We start from the raw sequence: 26,585 nt of genomic DNA on the forward strand, positions 1-26,585 counted from the left end.
CATTTGCAGCTGGTTATAATTAATTTTAATTTTATCACTGAGATAATATACTTTTATAATTTTTGATTTCACATCCAATTTGAGCGCTCGCTATATATATATTTATTTATTTTTTTAATATATATTCCTAGCAACTGATGAAAGTAAACAAAGGAGCAGGGATGCTGGCTGAAAGCGTTGTTCAAATATGGCCGTATTTGGGTAACGACATTGCAGTACCAGGACTTCTCATGTCTCTTTTTTGTGTCTGTTCCAGGGACAGGTACTCTTTAGGTAATAAAGTTGAAGATTAGGTATGATAGTGTATACATAGTTACCAGGGTTGGACTGACAACTCGTGGGGCCCCTGGGCAATAGGGGATCATGGGGCCCCTATGTCCTCACCCACACTCAAACCACACCCCAAGAAGCCTATGAAAGGTACCAGGGAAATCTCAAGGGGCCCCCTACTGACCCCGGGCCCTTGGGCAGTGCCCGAGTGCTCGAATGGTCAGTCCGCCCCTCATAGTTACATTGGTCCAGTTTGGATCCTTGTAAGTATGTATACAGCATATCTGTGGGATCCCAAATGGAAGGCACGGCTACTTCAGTGATTGCTTCTACCTTCTGGGTTCCTTGCTGAGTGGCTTCCCTGCTACATTTATAAAAACAGGACATGGGGGCCAACTCAGGGAACGCTTTTTTCTCAATGAACGCAAGGTGCTCTCTAATTAGATGAGGTGGAGAGGTGGGGTAGTGATGTCACCTCATTCAATCAGAGAACATTTGACATGACTAGTGCACCCGAGATAGGTTCATCCAGACCCCACTACACCACCGTTACCCTTTACCCTTCCATACCAATCCCCTTTACTTACTATACTTACAGAAAACACAACACCAATTTTGGAGTAAAATGGCCAGCACGGCCTTTTATTAACAAATCAAGTTTAAACACATCAACCATTCCTTATAACAGAAAACATAAAGAGTTGTCATTGGTCTTTGAAGGCACCCCCAAAACGATCCGAAATGCACCTGCGGACAACCATATTCCACTAGGCCTCCAGCCGCAACCAACCAGCTCGGAGACAACTATACCGTCCGCAGTGCAGCACCACCACCTTCCAGTTAAACCTCGGTTAACTGGGAATGTTCCCGGGCATCCCATACCACCGATGGGTCCCACACCATTATCTGTACCTCCAAGATAATAACCGCCTCCAAAGACCAACCACCGCCCAGGAACCAAAATAACCCCCCCCCCCCCCCAGGAGGAACACAACATTCACCAAACAGGGCGGGCAGGAGGGAAGCTCTCTCTCCCACGTCCAGCTCCCAACTGACGCCCCTCCCCAGAACACCCCACCCTAAAGTGCAGGAGACCCCACCTACACTCTCCTCTACCAACCAGATCCCCCAGCTATCCTTTACCAACTCTAAACAATCATTAACCCTCACACGTCTTCCTTCCCACTCTGGGCCTAGTCATGCCTGCCCTTCGCTAATTCTTTTCTTCTTTTATCGCTGCGGGCATTTCTTTCAATTGAGAAATGAGAATTTTCAGTAAGCAGTAGGGCAGCCGCTTGGCACGAGACCTGGAAGCAAGTGGGAATCACTGTGTTAGCAATGTCTACTATCATTTCCAGCTTCCAGGGGAACCCCACAGGTATGGCACACAAATACTTACATCGGTTCAAGCTGGACCAACATAATATGTAAAGTACAGCTTTAAGTGATTTGTAGGGACTGTATGATTAGTGTCTCATTGTGAGTGCCAGATGGGGTTAGATCAAAGCCCGCAGGCTGGTTTCAGTCACTGTGCATCACTGGAGGCACAGAAGAAGACCCCCTGACTCTGAGCTGTGAGAGACGCTATCTTCAGGGAGCTGTGTTTATCTCCTTGACTTCCCATCTCGTAGATGTTTTTGTAGCTCCCCTCATAGTCAGGTGGCTGTTCTTTTAGCTTTCTGGCAATCAGCTTTAGACCTTGTCCCTTCTCCTGGTGGTACCAGAACATCCAGTCATGGTTAGTGGTCAGCTGTTCACAGTTCATCAGAACCTCCTGCTCAAGTTGTTTTACAATGAGATCAGGAGTCTGGGAGATGGTCAGTTTCTGAGCAAGACCTGGAATGATAAGAAGGACATAACACAGTTGATATTGGCTGCTACTAAATATTCTTGTAGATTCTTAACAGAGAGGACATCTGTCTACAGGCACCATGCGACCCCAGCTGATGGGTGGCCAATTTCTCTCAGAAAAGTCTAGGTTGGACCTTACAGTCGCTCAAGGTCTTGTTGCATGGTAATGCTTACACTAGTATTCCAAGATACACAGTAAAATATTTAGGCAGTCTGTGAAGACTGCGGAAATTATAAGGAAAGAGATATCTCTTGGAGAAATGTTTTCCATGATAAAGCACCAGACAAAGACCATGGCCCAACTCATATACTCATCCAACCTCTATCTGGACCAGTCTAAGACCAACCAAATGTTTTAAAGCAATGCAAAAAATCTGTGAATCCGAGTAAAGCTACCACCAGCCAATACCGTAATCCAGGGTTTCTCAACCTGGGTTCCATGGAACTCTAGGGTTCCTACAGTTACTAGGGCTTCTTTTAGCAATGAGCAATTTCTGCCTCTCCTATAAGTTCCCACTGACACCATTGGTCTTTTCAGCTATCTGTCACCCCCAGTTCACATATATGCGGCTGTGTGGGCCGCGTTTTGCATGGGCACGAGAGTCCCATTCATTTGAATGGACTCCCATGCCCGTGACTTGCAGGGAAGAAGACCCTGCATTTCTTTGGAAAACACAGCCCGCATGGGAACCTCGGTTCCCAGTACGGTTGTGTTTCCCAGTGCGGGCGGCGTGCCATTAGAACTAATGGCAGCCGCCGGCGGGTCCGCATTTCTCTGTGTGGGTGGTGCCGCTGCACGGATTTTCATGCAGATCCACAGCGGCACCCCCCGCACAGATGTGAACCTAGGGTAAGAGCTGATTCACACATGTGCAGTGAGGAATGAAGCTCGGGTTTCACATCAGGTTTACGTCAGGTTCAGCACATATGCGGTTTAGGAACGGTTCCGATAGAAGTCAATAGCCTGTAATCCGGACCTGAACTGGATCACACTGCTCAGAAATTACACATGGCTCTTTTTAACCGCTTCTGCGCCGCCCTATAGAGCAGAAATACTGCTACAGGGCGGCACGGGTGCGCAAAATCACATATATACGTGATTTTACAGTTCTGGGTAGGAAGTTACCCACGCCGCCATTCGCGGCCTCAACTATCAATCACCAGGTCCCGGCCGGTGAATCCCCACTGGCACCTGGCGATCTCTGTGTATTACTGACGGAGGAGAGACCTGTATATAAACAATACAGATTTCTCCCCTGTCAGCTCCTGCACACTGCTTTGAATGGCTCTGCATAGCACAGTCATACAAAGCAGTGTGCTTACAGTGTAAAGCACACACACAGCTTACAATTAAACAGTATACAGTTAACCCTTTGATCGCCCCACGTTAACCCCTTCCTGCCCAGTGCCATTAGCACAGTGTCAGTGCTTTTTATTAGCACTGATCACTGTATTGGTGTTGCTGGGGATGTCAGTGACACCAAGTCAGTTCCCCCCCAGTGTCAGAATGCCCGCCGCAGTCCCGCTATAACTCGCTGATCACCGCCATTACTAGTAAAAATTAAAAAATTCCAATATATATACCGCCATTTGTAGACGCTATAACTTTCACATAAAACAATTAATTTACAGGTATTGGGATTTTTTTTCAGCAAAGACACGGAGCAGAATACATTTTGTCCTAAATTTATGAAGAAATTAGATTTTTTCATTTTTGTTACTGGACATGTTTAATAGCAAAATGTCAAAAATATATATTTTTTTAAATTTTCGGTTTTCTTTTGTTTATAGCGCAAAAAATTAAAAACGTACAGGTGATCAAATACCACTGAAAGAAAGCTCTATTTATGGGAAAAAGGACGTAAATTTAATTTGGTGCAGCGTCGCATGATCGCACAATTGTCAGCTAAAGTAACGCAGCGCCGTAACGCAAAAAATGGCCTGGTCAAGAAGGGGGGGGGGGAATCCTCTGGAGGGCAAGTGGTTAAAACCACACTGAATCCGCACTGCCTGTGCACTGGACACATGCGAACAGGCACCATAGAAAACAATTTTTTTTCACATATGATGCGGATTGGATGCTGTTCATTAAAAATTGACAAGAAATCTATACTGACAACTATTACAATGCAAATGATAATAAGATCCTGTAGCTACAGTGTACAGTCCTGGGTTTAATACTTACAGGTTGTGAATATACAGCAGACCAGAAGTCTCCATGTAAGGAACATGATTGCAATGTTGTTCCAATGTTCATTCAGCCAAGTAGCATACGTATACTTACACATTTCTGCCTAAAAAAAAAATGATTTCCGATCACACCTGCTGCAGTCGTGTTTTTGCCTTTTTGTCTATACTAGTCAGTGCTGCCCCCTCATGGACCCTTTTTGTATATACTACAGTCAGTGCTGCCCCCTCATGGACCCTTTTTGTATATACTACAGTCAGTGCTGCCCCCATATGGACCCTTTTTGTATATACTACAGTCAGTGCTGCCCCCATATGGACCCTTTTTGTATATACTACAGTCAGTGCTGCCCCCATATGGAGCCTTTTTGTCTATAATAGTCAGTGCTGCCCCCACATGGACCCTTTTTGTCTATACTACAGTCAGTGCTGCCCCCACATGGACCCTTTTTGTCTATACTACAGTCAGTGCTGCCCCCATATGGACCCTTTTTGTCTATACTACAGTCAGTGCTGCCCCCATATGGACCCTTTTTGTCTATACTACAGTCAGTGCTGCCCCCACATGGATCCTTTTTGTCTATACTACAGTCAGTGCTGCCCCCACATGGACCCTTTTTGTCTATACTACAGTCAGTGCTGCCCCCACATGGACCCTTTTTGTCTATACTACAGTCAGTGCTGCCCCCACATGGACCCTTTTTGTCTATACTAGTCAGTGCTGCCCCCACATGGACCCTTTTTGTCTATACTAGTCAGTGCTGCCCCCACATGGACCCTTTTTGTCTATACTAGTCAGTGCTGCCCCCATATGGACCCTTTTTGTCTATACTAGTCAGTGCTGCCCCCACATGGACCCTTTTTGTCTATACTAGTCAGTGCTGCCCCCACATGGACCCTTTTTGTCTATACTAGTCAGTGCTGCCCCCATATGGATCCTTTTTATCTATACTAGTCAGTGCTGCCCCCACATGGACACTTTTTGTCTATACTACAGTCAGTGCTGCCCCCATATGGACCCTTTTTGTCTATACTAGTCAGTGCTGCCCCCACATGGACCCTTTTTGTCTATAATAGTCAGTGCTGCCCCCACATGGAGCCTTTTTGTCTATACTAGAGTCAGTGCTGCCCCCACATGGACACTTTTTGTCTATACTACAGTCAGTGCTGCCCCCATATGGACCCTTTTTGTCTATACTAGTCAGTGCTGCCCCCACATGGACCCTTTTTGTCTATACTAGTCAGTGCTGCCCCCACATGGACCCTTTTTGTCTATACTAGTCAGTGCTGCCCCCATATGGATCCTTTTTATCTATACTAGTCAGTGCTGCCCCCACATGGATCCTTCTTATCTATACTACAGTCAGTGCTGCCCCACATGGACCCTTTTTATCTATACTAGTCAGTGCTGCCCCTATATGGATCCTTTTTATCTATACTACAGTCAGTGCTGCCCCCACATGGACCCTTTTTGTCTATACTAGTCAGTGCTGCCCCCACATGGACCCTTTTTGTCTATACTAGTCAGTTCTGCCCCCACATGGACCCTTTTTGTCTATACTACAGTCAGTGCTGCCCCCATATGGACCCTTTTTGTCTATACTACAGTCAGCGCTGCCCCCATATGGACCATTTTTGTCTATACTAGTCAGTGCTGCCCCCACATGGACCCTTTTTGTCTATACTAGTCAGTGCTGCCCCCATATGGACCCTTTTTGTCTATACTACAGTCAGTGCTGCCCCCACATGGACCCTTTTTATCTATGCTAGTCAGTGCTGCCCCCACATGGACCCTTTTTGTCTATACTAGTTAGTGCTGCCCCCACATGGACCCTTTTTGTCTATACTACAGTCAGTGCTGCCCCCACATGGACCCCTTTTTTTCTATACTACAGTCAGTGCTGCCCCCACATGGACCCTTTTTGTCTATACTACAGTCAGTGCTGCCCCCACATGGACCCTTTTTGTCTATACTAGTCAATGCTGCCCCATATGGACCCTTTATGTCTATACTACGGTCAGTGCTGCCCCCATATGGACCATTTTTGTCTATACTGCAGTCAGTGCTGCCCCCACATGGACCCTTTTTGTCTATACTACAGTCAGTGCTGCCCCCACATGGACCCTTTTTGTCTATACTAGAGTCAGTGCTGCCCCCACATGGACACTTTTTGTCTATACTAGTCAGTGCTGCCCCCACATGGACCCTTTTTGTCTATACTAGTCAGTGCTGCCCCCACATGGACCCTTTTTGTCTATACTAGTCAGTGCTGCCCCCACATGGACCCTTTTTGTCTATACTACAGTCAGTGCTGCCCCCACATGGACCCTTTTTGTCTATACTAGTCAGTGCTGCCCCCATACGGACCCTTTTTGTCTATACTAGTCAGTGCTGCCCCCATACGGACCCTTTTTGTCTATACTATAGTCAGTGCTGCCCCCATATGGACCCTTTTTATCTATACTACAGTCAGTGCTGCCCCCACATGGACCCTTTGTGTCTATACTAGTCAGTGCTGCCCCCATATGGACCCTTTTTATCTCTACTACAGTCAGTGCTGCCCCCACATGGACCCTTTTTGTCTATACTAGTCAGTGCTGCCCCCACATGGACCCTTTTTGTCTATACTAGTCAGCGCTGCCCCCACATGGACCCTTTTTGTCTATACTAGTCAGTGCTGCCCCCATATGGACCTTTTTTGTCTATACTACAGTCAGTGCTGCCCCCACATGGACCCTTTTTGTCTATACTACAGTCAGTGCTGCCCCCACATGGACCCTTTTTGTCTATACTAGTCAGTGTTGCCCCCACATGGACCATTTTTGTCTATACTACAGTCAGTGCTGCCCCCACATGGACCCTTTTTGTCTATACTAGTCAGTGCTGCCCCCACATGGACCCTTTTTGTCTATACTAGTCAGTGCTGCCCCCACATGGACCCTTTTTGTCTATACTACAGTCAGTGCTGCCCCCACATGGATCCTTTTTGACTATAGTACAGTCAGTGCTGCCCCCACATGGACCCTTTTTGTCTATACTAGTCAGTGCTGCCCCCACATGGACCCTTTTTGTCTATAATAGTCAGTGCTGCCCCCACATGGAGCCTTTTTGTCTATACTAGAGTCAGCGCTGCCCCCATATGGACCCTTTTTGTCTATACTAGTCAGTGCTGCCCCCACATGGACCCTTTTTGTCTATACTAGTCAGTGCTGGCCCCACATGGACCCTTTTTGTCTATACTAGTCAGTGCTGCCCCCATATGGATCCTTTTTATCTATACTAGTCAGTGCTGCCCCCACATGGACACTTTTTGTCTATACTACAGTCAGTGCTGCCCCCATATGGACCCTTTTTGTCTATACTAGTCAGTGCTGCCCCCACATGGACCCTTTTTGTCTATAATAGTCAGTGCTGCCCCCACATGGAGCCTTTTTGTCTATACTACAGTCAGTGCTGCCCCCACATGGACCCTTTTTGTCTATACTAGTCAGTGCTGCCCCCACATGGACCCTTTTTGTCTATACTAGTCAGTGCTGCCCCCACATGGACCCTTTTTGTCTATACTAGTCAGTGCTGCCCCCATATGGATCCTTTTTATCTATACTAGTCAGTGCTGCCCCCATATGGATCCTTTTTATCTATACTAGTCAGTGCTGCCCCCACATGGATCCTTCTTATCTATACTACAGTCAGTGCTGCCCCACATGGACCCTTTTTATCTATACTAGTCAGTGCTGCCCCTATATGGATCTTTTTTATCTATACTACAGTCAGTGCTGCCCCCACATGGACCCTTTTTGTCTATACTAGTCAGTGCTGCCCCCACATGGACCCTTTTTGTCTATACTAGTCAGTGCTGCCCCCACATGGACCCTTTTTGTCTATACTACAGTCAGTGCTGCCCCCATATGGACCCTTTTTGTCTATACTACAGTCAGCGCTGCCCCCATATGGACCCTTTTTGTCTATACTAGTCAGTGCTGCCCCCACATGGACCCTTTTTGTCTATACTAGTCAGTGCTGCCCCCATATGGACCCTTTTTGTCTATACTACAGTCAGTGCTGCCCCCACATGGACCCTTTTTATCTATGCTAGTCAGTGCTGCCCCCACATGGACCCTTTTTGTCTATACTAGTTAGTGCTGCCCCCACATGGACCCTTTTTGTCTATACTACAGTCAGTGCTGCCCCCACATGGACCCCTTTTTGTCTATACTACAGTCAGTGCTGCCCCCACATGGACCCTTTTTGTCTATACTACAGTCAGTGCTGCCCCCACATGGACCCTTTTTGTCTATACTAGTCAATGCTGCTCCATATGGACCCTTTATGTCTATACTACGGTCAGTGCTGCCCCCATATGGACCATTTTTGTCTATACTGCAGTCAGTGCTGCCCCCACATGGACCCTTTTTGTCTATACTACAGTCAGTGCTGCCCCCACATGGACCCTTTTTGTCTATACTACAGTCAGTGCTGCCCCCACATGGACACTTTTTGTCTATACTACAGTCAGTGCTGCCCCCACATGGACCCTTTTTGTCTATACTAGTCAGTGCTGCCCCCACATGGACCCTTTTTGTCTATACTAGTCAGTGCTGCCCCCACATGGACCCTTTTTGTCTATACTAGTCAGTGCTGCCCCCACATGGACCCTTTTTGTCTATACTACAGTCAGTGCTGCCCCCACATGGACCCTTTTTGTCTATACTAGTCAGTGGTGCCCCCATACGGACCCTTTTTGTCTATACTATAGTCAGTGCTGCCCCCATATGGACCCTTTTTATCTATACTACAGTCAGTGCTGCCCCCACATGGACCCTTTGTGTCTATACTAGTCAGTGCTGCCCCCATATGGACCCTTTTTATCTCTACTACAGTCAGTGCTGCCCCCACATGGACCCTTTTTGTCTATACTAGTCAGTGCTGCCCCCACATGGACCCTTTTTGTCTATACTAGTCAGCGCTGCCCCCACATGGACCCTTTTTGTCTATACTAGTCAGTGCTGCCCCCATATGGACCTTTTTTGTCTATACTACAGTCAGTGCTGCCCCCACATGGACCCTTTTTGTCTATACTACAGTCAGTGCTGCCCCCACATGGACCCTTTTTGTCTATACTAGTCAGTGTTGCCCCCACATGGACCATTTTTGTCTATACTACAGTCAGTGCTGCCCCCACATGGACCCTTTTTGTCTATACTAGTCAGTGCTGCCCCCACATGGACCCTTTTTGTCTATACTAGTCAGTGCTGCCCCCACATGGACCCTTTTTGTCTATACTACAGTCAGTGCTGCCCCCACATGGACCCTTTTTATCTATTCTACAGTCAGTGCTGCCCCCACATGGACCCTTTTTGTCTATACTAGCCAGTGCTGCCCCCACATGGACCCTTTTTGTCTATACTACAGTCAGTGCTGCCCTCACATGGACCCTTTTTGTCTATACTAGTCAGTGCTGCCCCCACATGGACCCTTTTTGTCTATACTACAGTCAGTGCTGCCCCCATATGGACCTTTTTGTATCTATTCTACAGTCAGTGCTGCCCCCACATGGACCCTTTTTATCTATACTACAGTCAGTGCTGCCCCCACATGGACCTTTTTTGTCTATACTACAGTCAGCGCTGCCCCCACATGGACCCTTTTTATCTATTCTACAGTCAGTGCTGCCCCCACATGGACCCTTTTTGTCTATACTACAGTCAGTGCTGCCCCCATATGGACCCTTTTTGTCTATACTACAGTCAGCGCTGCCCCCACATGGACCCTTTTTGTCTATACTACAGTCAGCGCTGCCCCCACATGGACCCTTTTTGTCTATACTACTGTCAGCGCTGCCACCACATGGACCCTTTTTGTCTATACTACAGTCAGTGCTGCCCCCACGTGGACCCTTTTTGTCTATACCACAGTCAGTGCAGCCCCCACATGGACCCTTTTTGTCTATATTAGTCAGTGCTGCCCCCACATGGACCCTTTTTGTCTAAACTAGTCAGTGCTGCCCCCACATGGACCCTTTATGTCTATACTAGTCAGTGCTGCCCCCGCATGGACCCTTTTTGTCTATACTAGTCAGTGCTGCCCCCACATGGATCCTTTTTATCTATACTAGTCAGTGCTGCCCCCACATGGACCCTTTTTGTCTATACTACAGTCAGTGCTGCCCCCACATGGACCCTTTTTGTCTATACTACAGTCAGTGCTGCCCCCACATGGACCCTTTTTGTCTATACTACAGTCAGTGCTGCCCCCACATGGACCCTTTTTGTCTATACTAGTCAGTGCTGCCCCCACATGGACCCTTTTTATCTATACTAGTCAGTGCTGCCCCCACATGGACCCTTTTTGTCTATACTACAGTCAGTGCTGCCCCCACATGGACCCTTTTTGTATATACTACAGTCAGCGCTGCCCCCACATGGACCCTTTTTGTCTATACTACAGTCAGTGCTGCCCCCACATGGACCCTTTTTGTCTATACTACAGTCAGCGCTGCCCTCACATGGACCCTTTTTGTATATACTACAGTCAGCGCTGCCCCCACATGGACCCTTTTTGTCTATACTACAGTCAATGCTGCCCCCATATGAACCCTTTTTGTCTATACTACAGTCAGTGCTGCCCCCACATGGACCCTTTTTGTCTATACTACAGTCAGTGCTGCCCCCACATAGACCCTTTTTGTCAGTGCTTTGCACAGTTTGTTGTATTAGCATAGAATATTCCCAGACTTCTCTGTTCTGACTTTTAAACAGAAAATCCAGTTTTACCATTGAAAAATAATTATCTAAATATCACCTCCAGGTCAGCTGTATACATTGCAAGGATTATGGTGAATTGTACTGAGCATTCTTAGATTGTAAGCTCCCAGGATCAGGCCCTCCTATCCCTCTTGTATTCTTGCTGTATTGTCTCCCGTTATATTGTACAGCGCTGAGCAAACTGTTGGTGCTATATAAATCCTGTATAATAATAATATATAAATCCTGTATAATAATAATATATAAATCCTGTATAATAATAATATATAAATCCTGTATAATAATAATATATAAATCCTGTATAATAATAATAATAATAATATAAATCCTGTATAATAATAATAATAATATAAATCCTGTATAATAATAATATATAAATCCTGTATAATAATAATATAAATCCTGTATAATAATAATATATAAATCCTGTATAATAATAATATAAATCCTGTATAATAATAATAATAATAATATAAATCCTGTATAATAATAATATAAATCCTGTATAATAATAATAATAATAATATAAATCCTGTATAATAATAATAATATAAATCCTGTATAATAATAATATATAAATCCTGTATAATAATAATAATAATAATATAAATCCTGTATAATAATAATAATATAAATCCTGTATAATAATAATATATAAATCCTGTATAATAATAATAATAATAATTCCTATGTGCCTCTGTTTTGTACATTCTTGAGATAGGCCATGTCGGGGTGTTTGCTGCAATGTTTGAAAGAAAGCTATGACCTGGAAGACCTACCATTAATATACAATTGCTGGAGATGCTTTAGTTTATTATAAATGCTCTTCATGCTTACAGCAAAGGCAAGGAATCAGTTACAGGAGCAGGGGGATAAGCACTCTGACAATTAATGTCCACAAATTGAATATTGGATAACACGTTGAAATATGAACATGGTTTGTGTGGTGGGTATGTGTGTTATATCAGTTTTTGCAATGATTCAGTCATTTTTGCTTTAAAGCCCAACTTTGACCATAAGAAAAAATACCCTTACAATATGATTTCCTTATTGGGGGGAGGGTGTGGAGTCTTACGAAGGGCTAAGGGCCTTTCCAGGGGTGGACTGACAACTCATGGGGCCCCCGGGCAATAGGGGATCATGGGGCCCCTGTGTCCTTGCCCAAACTCAAAAAAGCCTATGAAAAAGGTACCAGGGGCATCTCATGGGGCCCCCTACTGACCCCGTGCCCCCGGGCAATAGGGGATCATGGGGCCCCTGTGTCCTTGCCCAAATTCAAAAAAGCCTATGAAAAAGGTCCTTGGGCAGTGCCTGAGTTTCCAAATGGTCAGTCCGCCCCTGCTTGGAACGCAGGTACAGCATTCAGCCCCATCAAGTCGCAGCGTATTTCAGCCTGCCGTAGACTTTGATAGGCTATATGCCTAGTTTGCTTGAGGCCTTCTGAAATACTACATAGGAGTGATTTACTAAAGCAGGCATGTCCAAAGCCAGTTGAGGCCCATATTCTGGTTTAATACGGCCCCACAGGTAATTTGGCAATATCTAAAAAGGAGCAAAGCGCCTCTAAGTGCAATATGTGGTCCATGTATTGAGGAACATAATGAGAAACACATGATGAAAGAAAAAAAGGCTTAGGCATGTGTGGTGAAAGCGAAGGACATGGCGGCGTCCTCGATGTATACGCTGTAGTAAGCGCTGGAGGAGGCTCGGGATGTTCACAGGGAGTCGGCCGGCATGTGTGAGATCCAAAGATGGCGTCCGGAGTCCACCCTGGAGCGCAAGGTTGACGTCAGTGTGATGACTTAGGGATGTTCAGCATGCAATGCAACGCATTTCGGACGATGAAAGGCAAAGGTGCGCTTCCTTCTCAAGCATTGAAGGAAATCAGTGAGAGTAATTTGGCTTTTTTTTTTTATGGGGAGAAACAAGTACAGATTTCAAATATGTCATGACCAGTATCAGTCGCTCCTTTATCCATTCATTTTTTTTGCCGCATAATGGTCAGCCCTCACGCATGTTCACTTCATCAAGTCTGGCCCTCTTTGAAAAAAGTTTTGGACACCCCCCAGGGGCAGACTGACAACTCATGGGGCCCCCGGGCAATAGGGGATCATGGGGCCCCTGTGTCCTTGCCCAAACTCAAAAAAGCCTATGAATAAGGTACCAGGGGCATCTCATGGGGCCCCCTACTAACCCCGGGCCCTCGAGCAGTGCCCGAGTTTCCAAATGGTCAGTCCGCCCCTGGGCCTTTCCCTACACCCCCATATGACAGCACTTGGACCTGGGACATCACCAGAACAGTGACAGAGGGGAAATCTTCCAATAGGGACACTAGTTCTGGTGACCTAGGGGGGATTTTTCCTCTAATTTGGAGGGATTTCCTGTTTTGGCTATGGGACAGGAAGTGAAGGGAAATCTCCCCAATGGGATATGGCAAAAAACTGATGGGGTTATAATCCCCCCTTATTCAAAATGTTGCCTTTTGTTCAACTTTAATTACTGGGAGCTGCGGATGTCAGGATTACAGTACATGGGCAATAAGGCAAGGACTCTCAGGCAGGTTGGCCTGTCAAGTAGGCTATATGGAGCCCCACAATTTCTAATGGTGGCTGGTACATTAGACTCCTCCAGGGTCAGTAAAAGGTGTGAGTAGTTCTATACGTTCTGTTGACTATATTTCATAGTTATTTAAATGCGGTTAATATATTAATATATATAATAATTGGGGCAACACAGTGGCTAACTGGTTAGCACTTCCACCTGGCAGTACTCGGGTCATTGGTTCAAATCCCAGCCATGGCACCACCTGCCTGGAGTTTGCATGTTCTCCCTGTGCCTGCGTGGGTTTCCTCTAGGTAGTCTGGTTTCCTCCCACACTCCAAAGACATGCTGGTAGGTTAATTGGCTCCTGTCTAAATTGTCCCTAGTATGTGTAGGTATGAATGTGAGTTAGGGACCTTAGATTGTACGCCCCTTGAGGGTTAGGGACCTTAGATTGTACACCCCTTGAGGGTTAGGGACCTTAGATTGTACACCCCTTGAGGGTTAGGGACCTTAGATTGTACGCCCCTTGAGGGTTAGGGACTGATGTGAATGTACAATATATATGTAAAGCGCTGTGTAAATTGATGGCGCTATATAAGTACCTGAAATAAATAAATTAATAAAAAAATATATGGATAGATCTGAATTCAGTCAGTGTGAGCAGATTTTGGGGGATATTTACTAAGGCAAATAGACTGTGCACTTTGCAAGGGCAGTTGCTCCAGAGCTTAGTGAATGAGGGGAAGCTTTGCTGACTTCCATCATCCAATAGCGTGCAAGTAAAAATACTGTTTTTTTTATTTTCCTTGCATGTGATTGGGTAGTCTTTGCAAAGTGAAGCTTCACCGTATTTACTAAGCTCTGGAGCAACTGCACTTGCAGAGTGCACAGTCTATTTGCCTTTAGTAAATCAACCCCTTTGTGTTCTCATTGAGATTAGTGGGTGAGGTTAGATCAAAGGCTGCACATTGCCTTCAGTCACCGTGCAGCACTGGATGCACAGTAATAAACTCCTTCATTCTGGGCTGTTAATGACTCGATCTTCAGATACGTCTCCTTCTCTCCTTTGCCAACCACCGTATAGACCGACTCATCCTTGTAGCTGTCATCATAGGTGGGCTCCTGTCCCTTAAAACTATGAGCGATGAACTTCAGCTCACGGCTGGCTCCTTGGTGGTACCAGTACATGTAGTCATGGCTTGTGGTCACTTGTTTGCAGTGAAGTTCAGCCTTGACATTGGTTTTCCCTACGATAAGTGGGGGGCTTTGATCGATAGTTGTTTGAGCCAGACCTGCAGAGAGACATTCACAGAGTTTCTTTATCCATGGCTAACTTTATTTTTAAAAATACAATCAGCTATCCCCATATGTTGGCATTAAATGATCAAGCCTTCCACAAAGTGGTTCTGGCCAGCTCAGTGGATTGCTTCAAAAAAGTCCTGGATTATTTCTTAGATACACAGAATATAACTGGATACTAACATTTATAGGGAAAGTTGATCCAGGGAATATCTGATTGCCTCTCAGGGAATCAGGAAGGAATTGTTTCCCCTGCAGGAGCAAATTGGATCGTGCTTTGCTGGGTTTTTTTCCCTTCCTCTGTGGGTGTAGGACTATAACTTTTTTTTTTTCTATGGTTGAACTGGATGGACTTTTGTCTTTTTTCAGCCAGACTAACTATGTAACTAGATGGCCAAATCACTTGACTTCTTCTTACATATGTGCAGGTGGTGCCTCTGCGAATCCGCACACAAATCCGTGCAGCCGCACCACCTGCACAGAGGAATGGTACCCACGGGCGGGTACCATTAATTCTAATGGCACGCTGCCCGCACTGGAAAACGCAACCGTACTGGGAGCCGAGGTTCTTGTGCAGGCTGCGTTTTCAGAAGAAGTGCAGGGACTTCTTCTCTGCGTGTCACGGGGCACGGGAGTTCATTCAAATGAATGGGCTCTCGTGCCCATGCAAAACGTGGACCGCAGGAATGCGGATATGTGAACCGGGGGTAATCAGGTACACTGCCCAACAAGCCTCTTCACTTCTTCCTCAGCTCAACCCATCTACCTATCTCCACCTATCTACCTATCTCCACCAACTACCTATCTCTACCTATCTACCTATCTCTACCTATCCCCACCTATCTACCTATCTCCGCCTATCTACCTATCCACCCATCTACCTATCTCCACCTATCTACCTATCCCCACCTATCTACCTATCTCCGCATATCTACCTATCCACCCATCTACCTATCTCCACCTATCTACCTATCTCCACCTATCTACCTATCTCTACCTATCTACATATCTCCACCTATCTACATATCTCCACCTATCTACATATCTCCACCTATCTACATATCTCCACCTATCTACCTATCTCCACCTATCTACCTATCTCCACCTATCTACCTACCATTGCAAAGGTTCCCCCTCCAGCAAATATATCTTTAGTAAATGATATATTATGGAGAAGTCAGGAATAATAATGGTGTCTCCATTGAGATCTCTGAGCTATGGGAATGTGTGCATCCCCATGAGCATTCCTGCATTGTACAAGATGGGATGTTACACTATACTGTGCGCTGCAATGCCATTATTTCCTAATGACATCTATCCATCGCAAGTACATTGCATCACACTACAGCACACTGTAACTTATTACCCTGCATTCTGGTGCGGTGAAATTTAAAAAAAAAAAGGCTATGAACTTTTTTGCTGCAATTTAGATGCAGTAGGCAGCTCTTGAAATGAATGTGCTGTTCAGGGGTGGACTGACAACTCATGGGGCCCCCGGGCAATAGGGGATCATGGGGCCCCTGTGTCCTTGCCCAAACTCAAAAAAGCCTATGAAAAAGGTACCAAGGGCATCTCATGGGGCCCCCTACTGACCCCGGGCCCTCGGGCAGTGCCCGAGTTTCCAAATGGTCAGTCCGCCCCTGGTGCTGTCCTACCCCAACGCATGATTATGATCCTTAAAATGCACAGCAACTCACGTTTGCTGGCGAATCGCACAGCTATAAACCCGGCCTTAGCTTTCGGCAGGTCAACCCTTTTGTTACCCAGTAGCCCTCCTTCTCTGCTTACAAGGTGGGATAGCCAGGCAGATGAGGATCCTCTGCAGAAGGAACATCTTCACAATGCTGCTTCGGAAACAGACAGAAAGTAATTGTAGGGCCAGGAAGTCACATGACCAGCAAACTGAACTGCAAATCCCATGATTGGCTGCTGGATTGTTTTATATAATTAGACATTGTCGGCATCCGCAAACCCTGAAATCCTTTAAGAACAGCTACTGTGTATAATATATATAAATATGTTATATGGTTTCTTTAAAATTATTATCAGGCAAAATAAAACTGTTGGAATCTATTGTTTCATTGCCTGAAGGTAAACAAGTCTTAATGCTTGAACACAGTTTTGCAACTTATGCTAGGCGTACACTAGACGAAAAACCATTCAGCATTTTTGAAAAAAACAAACACGCAGTCGTGAGAGCAAACAATATTGCCATCATAAAACACATATAAATGATGCAGCGCTAATCCAAATATAAAAACAATATATTAAATAAATAGGTAAATAGGTATAAATAAATCTATTAAGTAGACCAATAAATAATCACACAACACACGTGCCCTCAATCCACATGGGGATATAATCAAACGTGACCCCCAGGCGTCCTATAAAGGACACAATGAAAATTCAAATGTGAGTCCCTGCTATGAGATCAGACATAGACACCAGGTGAAAACATATCATATAGACATATAAAGTGTAAAAACAAGTCCATAAATGGTGTGGTGATCTTATTCATGCACGATGTGGATGTCCAAGCACCCTCCTTGTGAACCCAAAAGGTATGGCTGCAATGGCCTCTCACCTCCACATCATGACCCTGCAGGGCCACAAAGCAAATACACCACTCCTCTGGATCCTCAAGGTACCCCTTTAGTCACAGGTATTTAACCATTTCAATACCGGGCAATTTTACACCTTCCTGCCCAGGCCATTTTTCACGTTTCAGCGCTCTCACACTTTGAATGACAATTGCGCGGTCATACAACATTGTACCCAAACTAAAATTTTATCATTATCTTCACACAACTAGAGCTTTCTTTTGGTGGTATTTAATCACCGCCGGGGTTTTTATTTTTTGCTAAATTAACAAAAAAAGACCAAAAATGTTGAAAAAAAAACACGTTTTTCTTTGTTTCTGTTATAAAAGTTTACAAATAAATAATTGTTCTTCATAAATTTAGGCCGAGATGTATTCTGCTACATGTCTTTGGTGAAAATAACCCAAATTAGGATGTATTATTTAGTTTGTAGGAAAGTTATAGAGTTCACAAACTATGGTATAGATCTGATTATTGATCATTCCTGAAGTACTGACAGCCAATCTAATTTCTTGAGGTCCAAGAATGTCAGAATAGTACAGATATCCCCCAAATGTCAGAACAGTACAGATATCCCCCAAATGACCCCTTTTTGCAGAGTAGACAGTCCGACGTACTTCATAAGAGGCATGGCGAGTTTTTTGAAGTTGTATTTTTTTTGCCATAATTTTTCGGAAAATGAAAAAATTAAAAAAATTATTTTCACTATTTTTTTTTTACATACTGTCACCAGTGCAGTACAGCGTCATCATATAACTGGCATGGCGGTGAACAGGGACACTGACTGGTGACAGTATGAAAAAAAAAAAAAATATATATATATATATATTTTTTTTTTATTATTTTTAATTTTTTATTACATTTTTTAAAAAAAAATTTAAGATTTTTTTTTCAGATTTTACTATGACCAAAGTAGTACAATGTTACCATAGTAACATTGTACTACTTTGGGGAAGTGATCAGTATTTTTTTTTTTTTTACACAATTTGCTTATAGCAAAGAATTACTTTGCTATAAGCAAGCATTTACCTGAATGACATCGATTCATTCAGGTTTTTTTTTTTGTGCTTAGCTGTGATTTGGTCACAGCTAATCACATGACATGTGCATGTGATTAGCTGTGACCATTCACAGCTAGGCACTAGTATACAATGGATGGCATCATGAAGGAAGCCATCCATTGTATACAACTGTCATGTGACCTGCTGTGATTGGTCACAGCAGGTCACATGGTACCTGCAACGGGGGCCGGTACTCAGATCTGTCATCGGCCGTGTCCGAGGTACACGGCCGGTGACAGATCGCGCCGCTGCAAGGCTCTGCATTAGCGCAAACTGCGCGGCTCTGCATTAGCGCAAACTGCGCATGTGCAGGAGCACGCCAAATGGCGTGCACCCGGAGTGCAGAAGCACTTTTGAAGCCGCCAAACGGCCATTGGCCGGGCGGCTAATGGTAAAGCCACCATCACTCCACCGGATCAATCACTAGGCCGCTTAGCACTCACATAGGTATCATAGATCATATGCCCATAGAACAGAGAGAGAACACAATCTCATAGTGTATTACTGTTTAATGGCATATATTAAAGTATCAAAAGCGCACTCACATAGATGAAGCTTGAATCTATCAAGGTAGAATCCAATGAGCGAGGTATACAGCTGTAGTGCAGGTAAAATCCAATGTGCAAGGTATACTGCATGAAGAGAAAGTATAGATAGAATCCAAAAATGGCACCATTTTTGGATTCTATCTATGCTTTCTCTTCATGCAGTATACCTTGCACATGATCTATGATTGCAGCCATACCTTTTGGGTTCACAAGGAGGGTGCTTGGACATCCACATCGTGCATGAATAAGAAGATCACACCATTTATGGACTTGTTTTTACACTTTATATGTCTATATGATATGTTTTCACCTGGTGTCTATGTCTGATCTCATAGCAGGGACTCACATTTGAATTTTCATTGTGTCCTTTATAGGACACCTGGGGGTCACGTTTGATTATATCCCCATGTGGATTGAGGGCACGTGTGTTGTGTGATTATTTATTGGTCTACTTATTAGATTTATTTATACCTATATACCTATTTATTTAGTACATTGTTTTTATATTTGGATTAGCGCTGCATCATTTATATGTGTTTTATGATTTTAGACCTATGTGGTATAGGGTAAGATGCTAGCTGCTGTCTTTTTATTTTAATTTTATTTTTACATTGTATATCTATATATTGTTTCTGCCCTACATAAGAGCGCAGGAGGATTTAGCTTCTTTTTTAATATTGCCATCATGCAGGGTGCATAAAAATCAATGATTTTTTTAAAAAAATCAAAAAAATCGGATTTTTTTTATTTAAATCAGATTTTTTTGATTTAAATCAGATTTTTTTTTATTTAAATCAAATTTTTTTTATTTTAAACGGATTTTTTTGATTTAAATTGGATTTTTTTGATTTAAATCGGATTTTTTAAAATAAAATGCTTTTTGAGGAAAATATATTACCATCCAAAGGTTATTCCATCATGAAATAATGATTAATTTTTTAATTATGTAGAATAAGGCTGTATATGTTTAATTTTTTTTGGTAAATAAATTCCATGAATCCATTCACAATGTCATGCTCTTCCAGAGGTTTCTGTAAGATTATTGGGCAGTTTCTCTGCCTACAAGATATTATCACAGATGATTGGTTTACTTTTGCAGTTCTCAAAACTGAATTTGACTCAGCGGAGATCACATGCCTCTTCTTCACAGCAAAAATGTTATAACATGAACAGAGTTAAGAAAAAGACCTTCATCCTAACTTCTACAAACCTATGAATACAGAATCAACCCCTTCAGTGCTGAGTTTCAAGAAGTTCAGTGAATAGAATAGAAACAATATTTTTCTGATTGTTTGGAGTGGAATAGATCTGCACAAGAAGAAAGTGAAACTAAGTGTGAGGAGGAAGGGGCTGACAGTCTAAGTTTCTTAAAATATATATATTTTGTTTAGCCAAATTAATTAACAAACATGGATGTTTAAGCAAATCACATATGCTGGAATGTTATTGTTTCAGATGAATAAATCTATTTAAATTGTTATTATTAAGGTAATGATTATTTTTCTCCTTCCTAAGTACAACAGAAAAGTTGTCCAAATATGAATGATTAACCTATTAAACTGGGGATAAAAAAACTAATATGAAAAGTTGTTATTCTAAAAATCTTCATCTACTTGTATATTAAAGTTATACCAGCAAGAATTAGTCTTTATGTAGAAAACTAGGATTTAAATCAAGCCTTACTGACTAGTGATTTAAATCGTGATTTAAATCAGTTTGATTTAAATCAAATCCACCCTGCCATCATGTACGGACCGATTTTTCGAACACAGCTAACGTTACCAGCATTATCAAAACACCCCGTGTGCGTGGAGCCTTACAAGTAAAGAAGTGTTTTTGTATCCAGAAGCCCTTGTGTGATGTTCTACTATAGGGAAGGTGGAATGAAGTGAAGGTGACGGCCGATATCTGAGAAGGAGAGTTGCAGTGACTTTCAGTGTAAAGTACTATTTACTGGTGCAAAACTGATTGGTTCTGGAGCTGGTGGTGGTCGACGAAAGGGAGTCACCCCCCAAATTGTGCAAGTGAACCCCCTTGTACAACATGCCTCAGGTGACCTTGGCTCCCGGCGTATCACAGGCCCCAGGTGTCCCTGTTTTTGCTCCTACACTGTCCCCCTGTCACAAAGGCTCCCAGTGAAGACAAAAATCTGTTGTGCCAACATACACTGTTGTCACCATAAGGAACCCTGCCCTGAGAAGTGGCATGCAGCCATCATTAGAGTGTGTGTAGAAAGGAATTGGCTGCAAATACGTTGCAGGAGTTGATAAAGCGCATGCACTCAAAACATAGCAACATCCCTGCCATATTGGATCCATAATGTAGAGGCTGGAGACTGTCTCCAGTGCAGCTTCTTCCAGTGTCCCTGGGCACAGGCATTGACTACATTCGGAGTGTCACTTCCGGTGTACACGATCGCCAGCCCCAGGACGCCCACACCGGTTGTCTTGTTTGCCTGCCTCTATGTTCCAGTGGTTTACCCAAAGCAGCTGTGGATGCTCCCTTGATTTTCACCAAGGTTTCTGAAATCAACAAAACAGACTATGGCGCCGGACATTTTGGATTTGTTTGGACTTAGGTTAGTTGTTTGGACTTAGGTTAGTTGTTTGGACTTTGGTTAGTTAGGTATGTATGCTTACATTGGTCTAGTTTGGACCAATGTAAGTAAGTATATCTCATACCTGAGGGCAGAGGCATATTTACAACAAGGCAAACAAGGCAATTGCCTAGGGCGGCATTTTTCAGGGGGACAGCACCTCCCCAGGAAGAAGGGACATATGTGGCATGGGGTCCAGGTGGGATCCGAAAGAGGCTGCGGGATGCTTATTGGTGTATGCAGAGCCCGACCCTCATTCCTGGGGACATCTGTAGCTGTGAAGGTGAGTCTTTCTCTCTGTTGCTGGGAGAAGGGCTGAGTGGGTGTTAGTGGAAGGTTCTCTCAGGTGGGGGGGGGGGGCAGGGGTGTTGTTGGTCACTATCAGGCTCCCTTCATGGGGGTCTGCTGTTGGTTGGTGTCAGGCTCTCTCCGCCGGGTGGGGCTCTGATTTTTGTGTTGCCTAGGGCAGCACAAAACCTAAATACACCACTGCCTGAGGGCCTGCTGGAGAAGCTGACAATCACTGTAGTAGTCAGCACTACCACAACAATAGCTGCGGTCCTCCAGGTCCCATACCGAGCGGCTTTCCCACTGCACACTGACTGCAGGGAGTCGCTCACTCAGCACTGCTGCCATTCAGAAAATGCCTTGTATTTTTAATGTATGCAAGGCAGTCTCTGATTGGATGAGGTAAAGAGGAAAGGCGGAGATTTCACAATCTCAACCCCATAAGTATATAATACATAACATACCTGGAGCAGGGGCGGACTGACCATTTGAGCACTCTGCCTGAGGGCCCTAGCTCAGTAGGGGGCCCCATGAAGATGCCCCTGGCACCTTTCATTGGCTTTTTCATAGGCTTTTTTGGGTTTGGGAGAGGACACAGGAGCCCCATGATCCCCTATTGCCCGGGGGCCCTTTGAGTTGTCAGTCCACTCCTGACCTGGAGCCCGGCTTTTACGTATACTGGTGTGTAAATATTAAAGTATATCTAAAGCCAAAATGTTTCTTTTGATAGATTTGAGCAGCCTTTCTCGTCAGGGGTGGTGTTAAAAAGGAATTAAAATTGCAGAAAACGCCAACAAACCATCTGAGGTATCACAAGTGGTGTCATCGATTGCTACGGCGTGCGCAACTGACCTGGACAGCATCCTCGCTACTAGGATCAGCCTCTACACATCACATCTGCTCTAACAACTCTTGGATGGCTCTCTGTGTAGGAGACGGATGGAGAAATACACAAAGTGCATTCCTGCTTCTGGGAGTGCTGTGATCCACCTTCCCTAATCTCCAGATCCCTCTGATCTACTTACCTGCTGCTAATACTGTGCACTTCTCACCATTCCGGAGGAGAGGACCATGGGATGCCCAGCAGGACAACAGTAAGTGGAGCACTGGATGACTGGACTAGGGGTGAGGAGGGTAGGTGCTGGGGTACCTCAATAGAGGCACATTGTCAGTGTTTCATGTGAGATAGTTGATGCCTTCTGTGAATTGTGTAAAAGTTAAAGTAGATTTCCAGTTTTAGTATGACTTTAAATAGTTTGTATGGGCCAAGATGACCAAAACAAACTATTTCAATTACGGAATCGGCCCCGTGTGAAACAGTATTTAAGGAACATTTAGAGTTATCAGTTATTACTTTTATTTCCTTAGTAAGAGTAGTGCTGTGTGTTTCCCTGATGAGGACTGGTGGATGAGGTAAGATCAAAGGCTCCAGGCTGTTTTCAGTCACCGTGCAGCACTGGATGCACAGTAATAAACTCCTTCATTCTGAGCTTCCAGGGACTTGATCTTCAGGTACCTGTGCTGGTCTTCCTTCTTTCCCATCTCATAGACATTTTTGTAGTTCCCCTCATAGGTGGGCTCTTGTTCATATTTGCCCATATAAGCAATGAGCTGTGGACCCTGTCCTTTCACTTGGTGGTACCAATACATCCAGTCGTGGTTTGTGGTCTTTTGTTCACAGTTCATCAGAACCTCCTGGCCAACTTGATTCATAATAAAAAGAGGACTCTGGGAGATGGTCAGTTTCTGAGCAAGACCTGGGAAGATATAGAAGCCGTAGAACACTTGTTATCAGCTGTTAAAACATGTATCTCTTTAGATCAGCCTTTCCCAACCAGAGTCCAGTGTAACCTGAGGATTCCTCCTGCAGTAGGGGTTCCTTGAAGACTGAGCAATTTCTGCCTTCCAGATAAATTACCACTAACACCAATGATCTGTAAGGGGTCTTCTTCTCACTGACCACCAATGTAAGAAGCATTATTTCCACTGACCACCAATGTAAAAAGTATTCTTCCCACTGATCTCCAATGTAAGGAGTATTCTTCCTACTGACCACCAATGTAATGGGTATTCTTTCTACTCAACACCAATGTAAGGGGCATTCTTTCCACTGACCTCCAATGTAAGAGACTTTCTTCCAACTGACCACCAATGTAAAGATCATTCTTGCTACTGATCACCAGTGTAAGGGGCATTCGTCCCACTGATCTCCAATGTAAGGGACATTCTTCCCACTGACCACCAATGTAAGGGGCATTCTTCCCACTGACCACCAATGTAAGGACATTCTTTCCCCTGACCTCCAATGTAAGGGACATCCTTCCCACTGACCACCAATGTAAGGAGCATTCATCCCACTGATCTCCAATGTAAGGTCAATCTTCATACTGACCACCAATGTAAGGGGCATTCTTCCCACTGACCTCCAATGTAAGATTTACTTTTCCCTGACCATTATTGTATTGGGAGCATTACAAGATTCACGGTTTGTCTTTTTCTGGCCATTGTTATTATGTGTGTCATTTAATTATTATTTCTGAAAATAATTTTGTTGTATAGACCGTTCTGCCACCAAATGAGTCCAAGTATGCCCCATTATTTTTCCTTTCAGTTATTATTAAAATGTATATCCACAACGACCTGTTCACAGTAATATCCCTTAAGCTGTAGATGTAATAATGATTAGTAGGGGTTTCCTGAGACATGCAACTTAATTCAAGGGTTCCTCCATGTAAAAACATTTAAGAAAGACTGATTTACATTGTTGATGGACAGCTCCCCATAGACTTGCACCTTCAAGCACTATAGAATTTTAGGATTAGCTGCTGAAAATTGTTTTAATTAAAGAAAGGTCCACTCCAAATCCTCCTGGCCATTATCTAAAGCTTCCTCACAGTAACAGCATTCTAGAGGTGTCTGCTGAAGACTGCTTGTTCAGTACACAAAAAAGTCTATTATTATTATTATTATTATTATTATACGGGATTTATATATCATTATTATTATTATACAGGATTTATATTATTATTATTATACAGGATTTATATTATTATTATTATTATTATTATACAGGATTTATATATTATTATTATACAGGATTTATATTATTATTGTTATACAGGATTTATATTATTATTGTTATACAGGATTTATATATTATTATACAGGATTTATATATTATTATTATACAGGATTTATATTATTATTGTTATACAGGATTTATATTATTATTATACAGGTTTTATATATTATTATAATACAGGATTTATATATTATTATTATTATAATACAGGATTTATATTATTATTATTATACAGGATTTATATATTATTATTATTATTATACAGGATTTATATTATTATTATTATACAGGATTTATATATTATTATTATACAGGATTTATATCGCGCCAACAGTTTGCTCAGCGCTCTACAATATAACGGGAGACAATACAGCAACAATACAGTTCAATACAAGAGGGATAGGAGGGCCTGATCCTGGGAGCTAACAATCTAAGTCTAGAACCAATAAATGTATTATTTCGGATTAAAGTGGAATTTTTCAATTACAGGGAAGTATAGTACTGCTTGGACCTTGAAGAAGGTGACATTCCCCAAAAGCTTGTCCTCAAAATTGTATGTTAGTGCAAATAAAAATATCACGAACAGTACTCAATTGTTTCTGTCTATTACAGGGAAAAATTCTAAATAAATTCTGAGGTTAAAAAAAAAAAGTTCCATAGCTTGGTATTCTATTTTCCAATACATTCATATGAACAAATATATATTGTATTTATAATGTATATAAAATATTAATTAAGAATAACTTTTTGTGCAGCTGTCAATATTAACTAAACTGTATATATGTTAAAATGGTGTCTGTGTTCTATCACATTGGAATAGGTAGGATACTTTCTCTCCCTATATGTCCATCTTTTCCCTAAGTTACAAAAAATTTCTAATAATTTCTACTGATATAACACCAGCACATTCAATATATAGGAAAAGAACCATTTCCACAGACTGTACTCCAAGGCAAGAGTGTTAATTACCGTGCATTCATACTTGGCCTGCTGAAAAGTGTCTGCTTTCTGTTTGGTAGAGTTTTAATTATTTCTCTTGAATATTCAATCAATGATTTTTTGCTAACTCACCATAGCTTTTGGTAACCGGGTTATAATGTTCATTCCTGGATTTAGTACTTACAAGATGGTAATATGCAGCAGACGGAAAGCCAAAGTATACGGTACATGGTGATACCGCTGCTTCAGAGTTGTCACACTAAGTCTGTATGGTTATGCTACTTGGGGAAATGGTTGTATCCCTTTTTTACACTACAGTCTGATTTTCTATATTGCAGTCAGTGCTGCCCCCACATGGTTTCTTGATGTAATTCCTCTATAGATTGGGCAAGTGCTTGTCTTTTTCTATGCGGCTTTAAGTGTACATAGTGGGGGTTATTTACTAAAAATGGAGAGTGCAAAATCAGGCTCATGTCTGCATAGAAACCAGTCAGCTTCCAGGCTTTATCGCCAAAGCTTAATTGAACAAGCTGAGGTTAGAAGCTGATTGGTTTA

The 26,585-nt window shown here is 43.2% G+C and overlaps 1 long non-coding RNA gene and 2 gene segments (V, D, J or C); all 3 read right to left on the reverse strand.

Annotated features, from left to right (window-relative positions):
* Positions 1–883: 883 nt before the first annotated feature.
* On the reverse strand, positions 884–4,446 carry LOC149449380 (T cell receptor beta variable 6-1-like). The segment is given in 2 exon segments: positions 884–2,106; positions 4,307–4,446. Coding segments are annotated over 2 exon segments (414 nt in total).
* A 10,149-nt stretch (positions 4,447–14,595) lies between these two features.
* LOC149449381 (T cell receptor beta variable 14-like) lies at positions 14,596–19,360 on the reverse strand. The segment is given in 3 exon segments: positions 14,596–14,909; positions 16,705–16,763; positions 19,323–19,360. Coding segments are annotated over 3 exon segments (411 nt in total).
* A 3,982-nt stretch (positions 19,361–23,342) lies between these two features.
* LOC149449382 (uncharacterized) lies at positions 23,343–26,286 on the reverse strand. The gene is made up of 2 exons (XR_016315406.1): positions 26,163–26,286; positions 23,343–23,766 (listed from the first exon to the last, which is right to left on the reverse strand). It is a non-coding gene; the product is annotated as an uncharacterized LOC149449382 (long non-coding RNA).
* Positions 26,287–26,585: the final 299 nt, after the last annotated feature.

This window comes from Staurois parvus, unplaced genomic scaffold (genome assembly GCF_062004578.1).
Source record: "Staurois parvus isolate SC_StPar_1 unplaced genomic scaffold, SC_StPar_1.0 ptg000621l, whole genome shotgun sequence".
NCBI lineage: Eukaryota > Metazoa > Chordata > Amphibia > Anura > Ranidae > Staurois > Staurois parvus.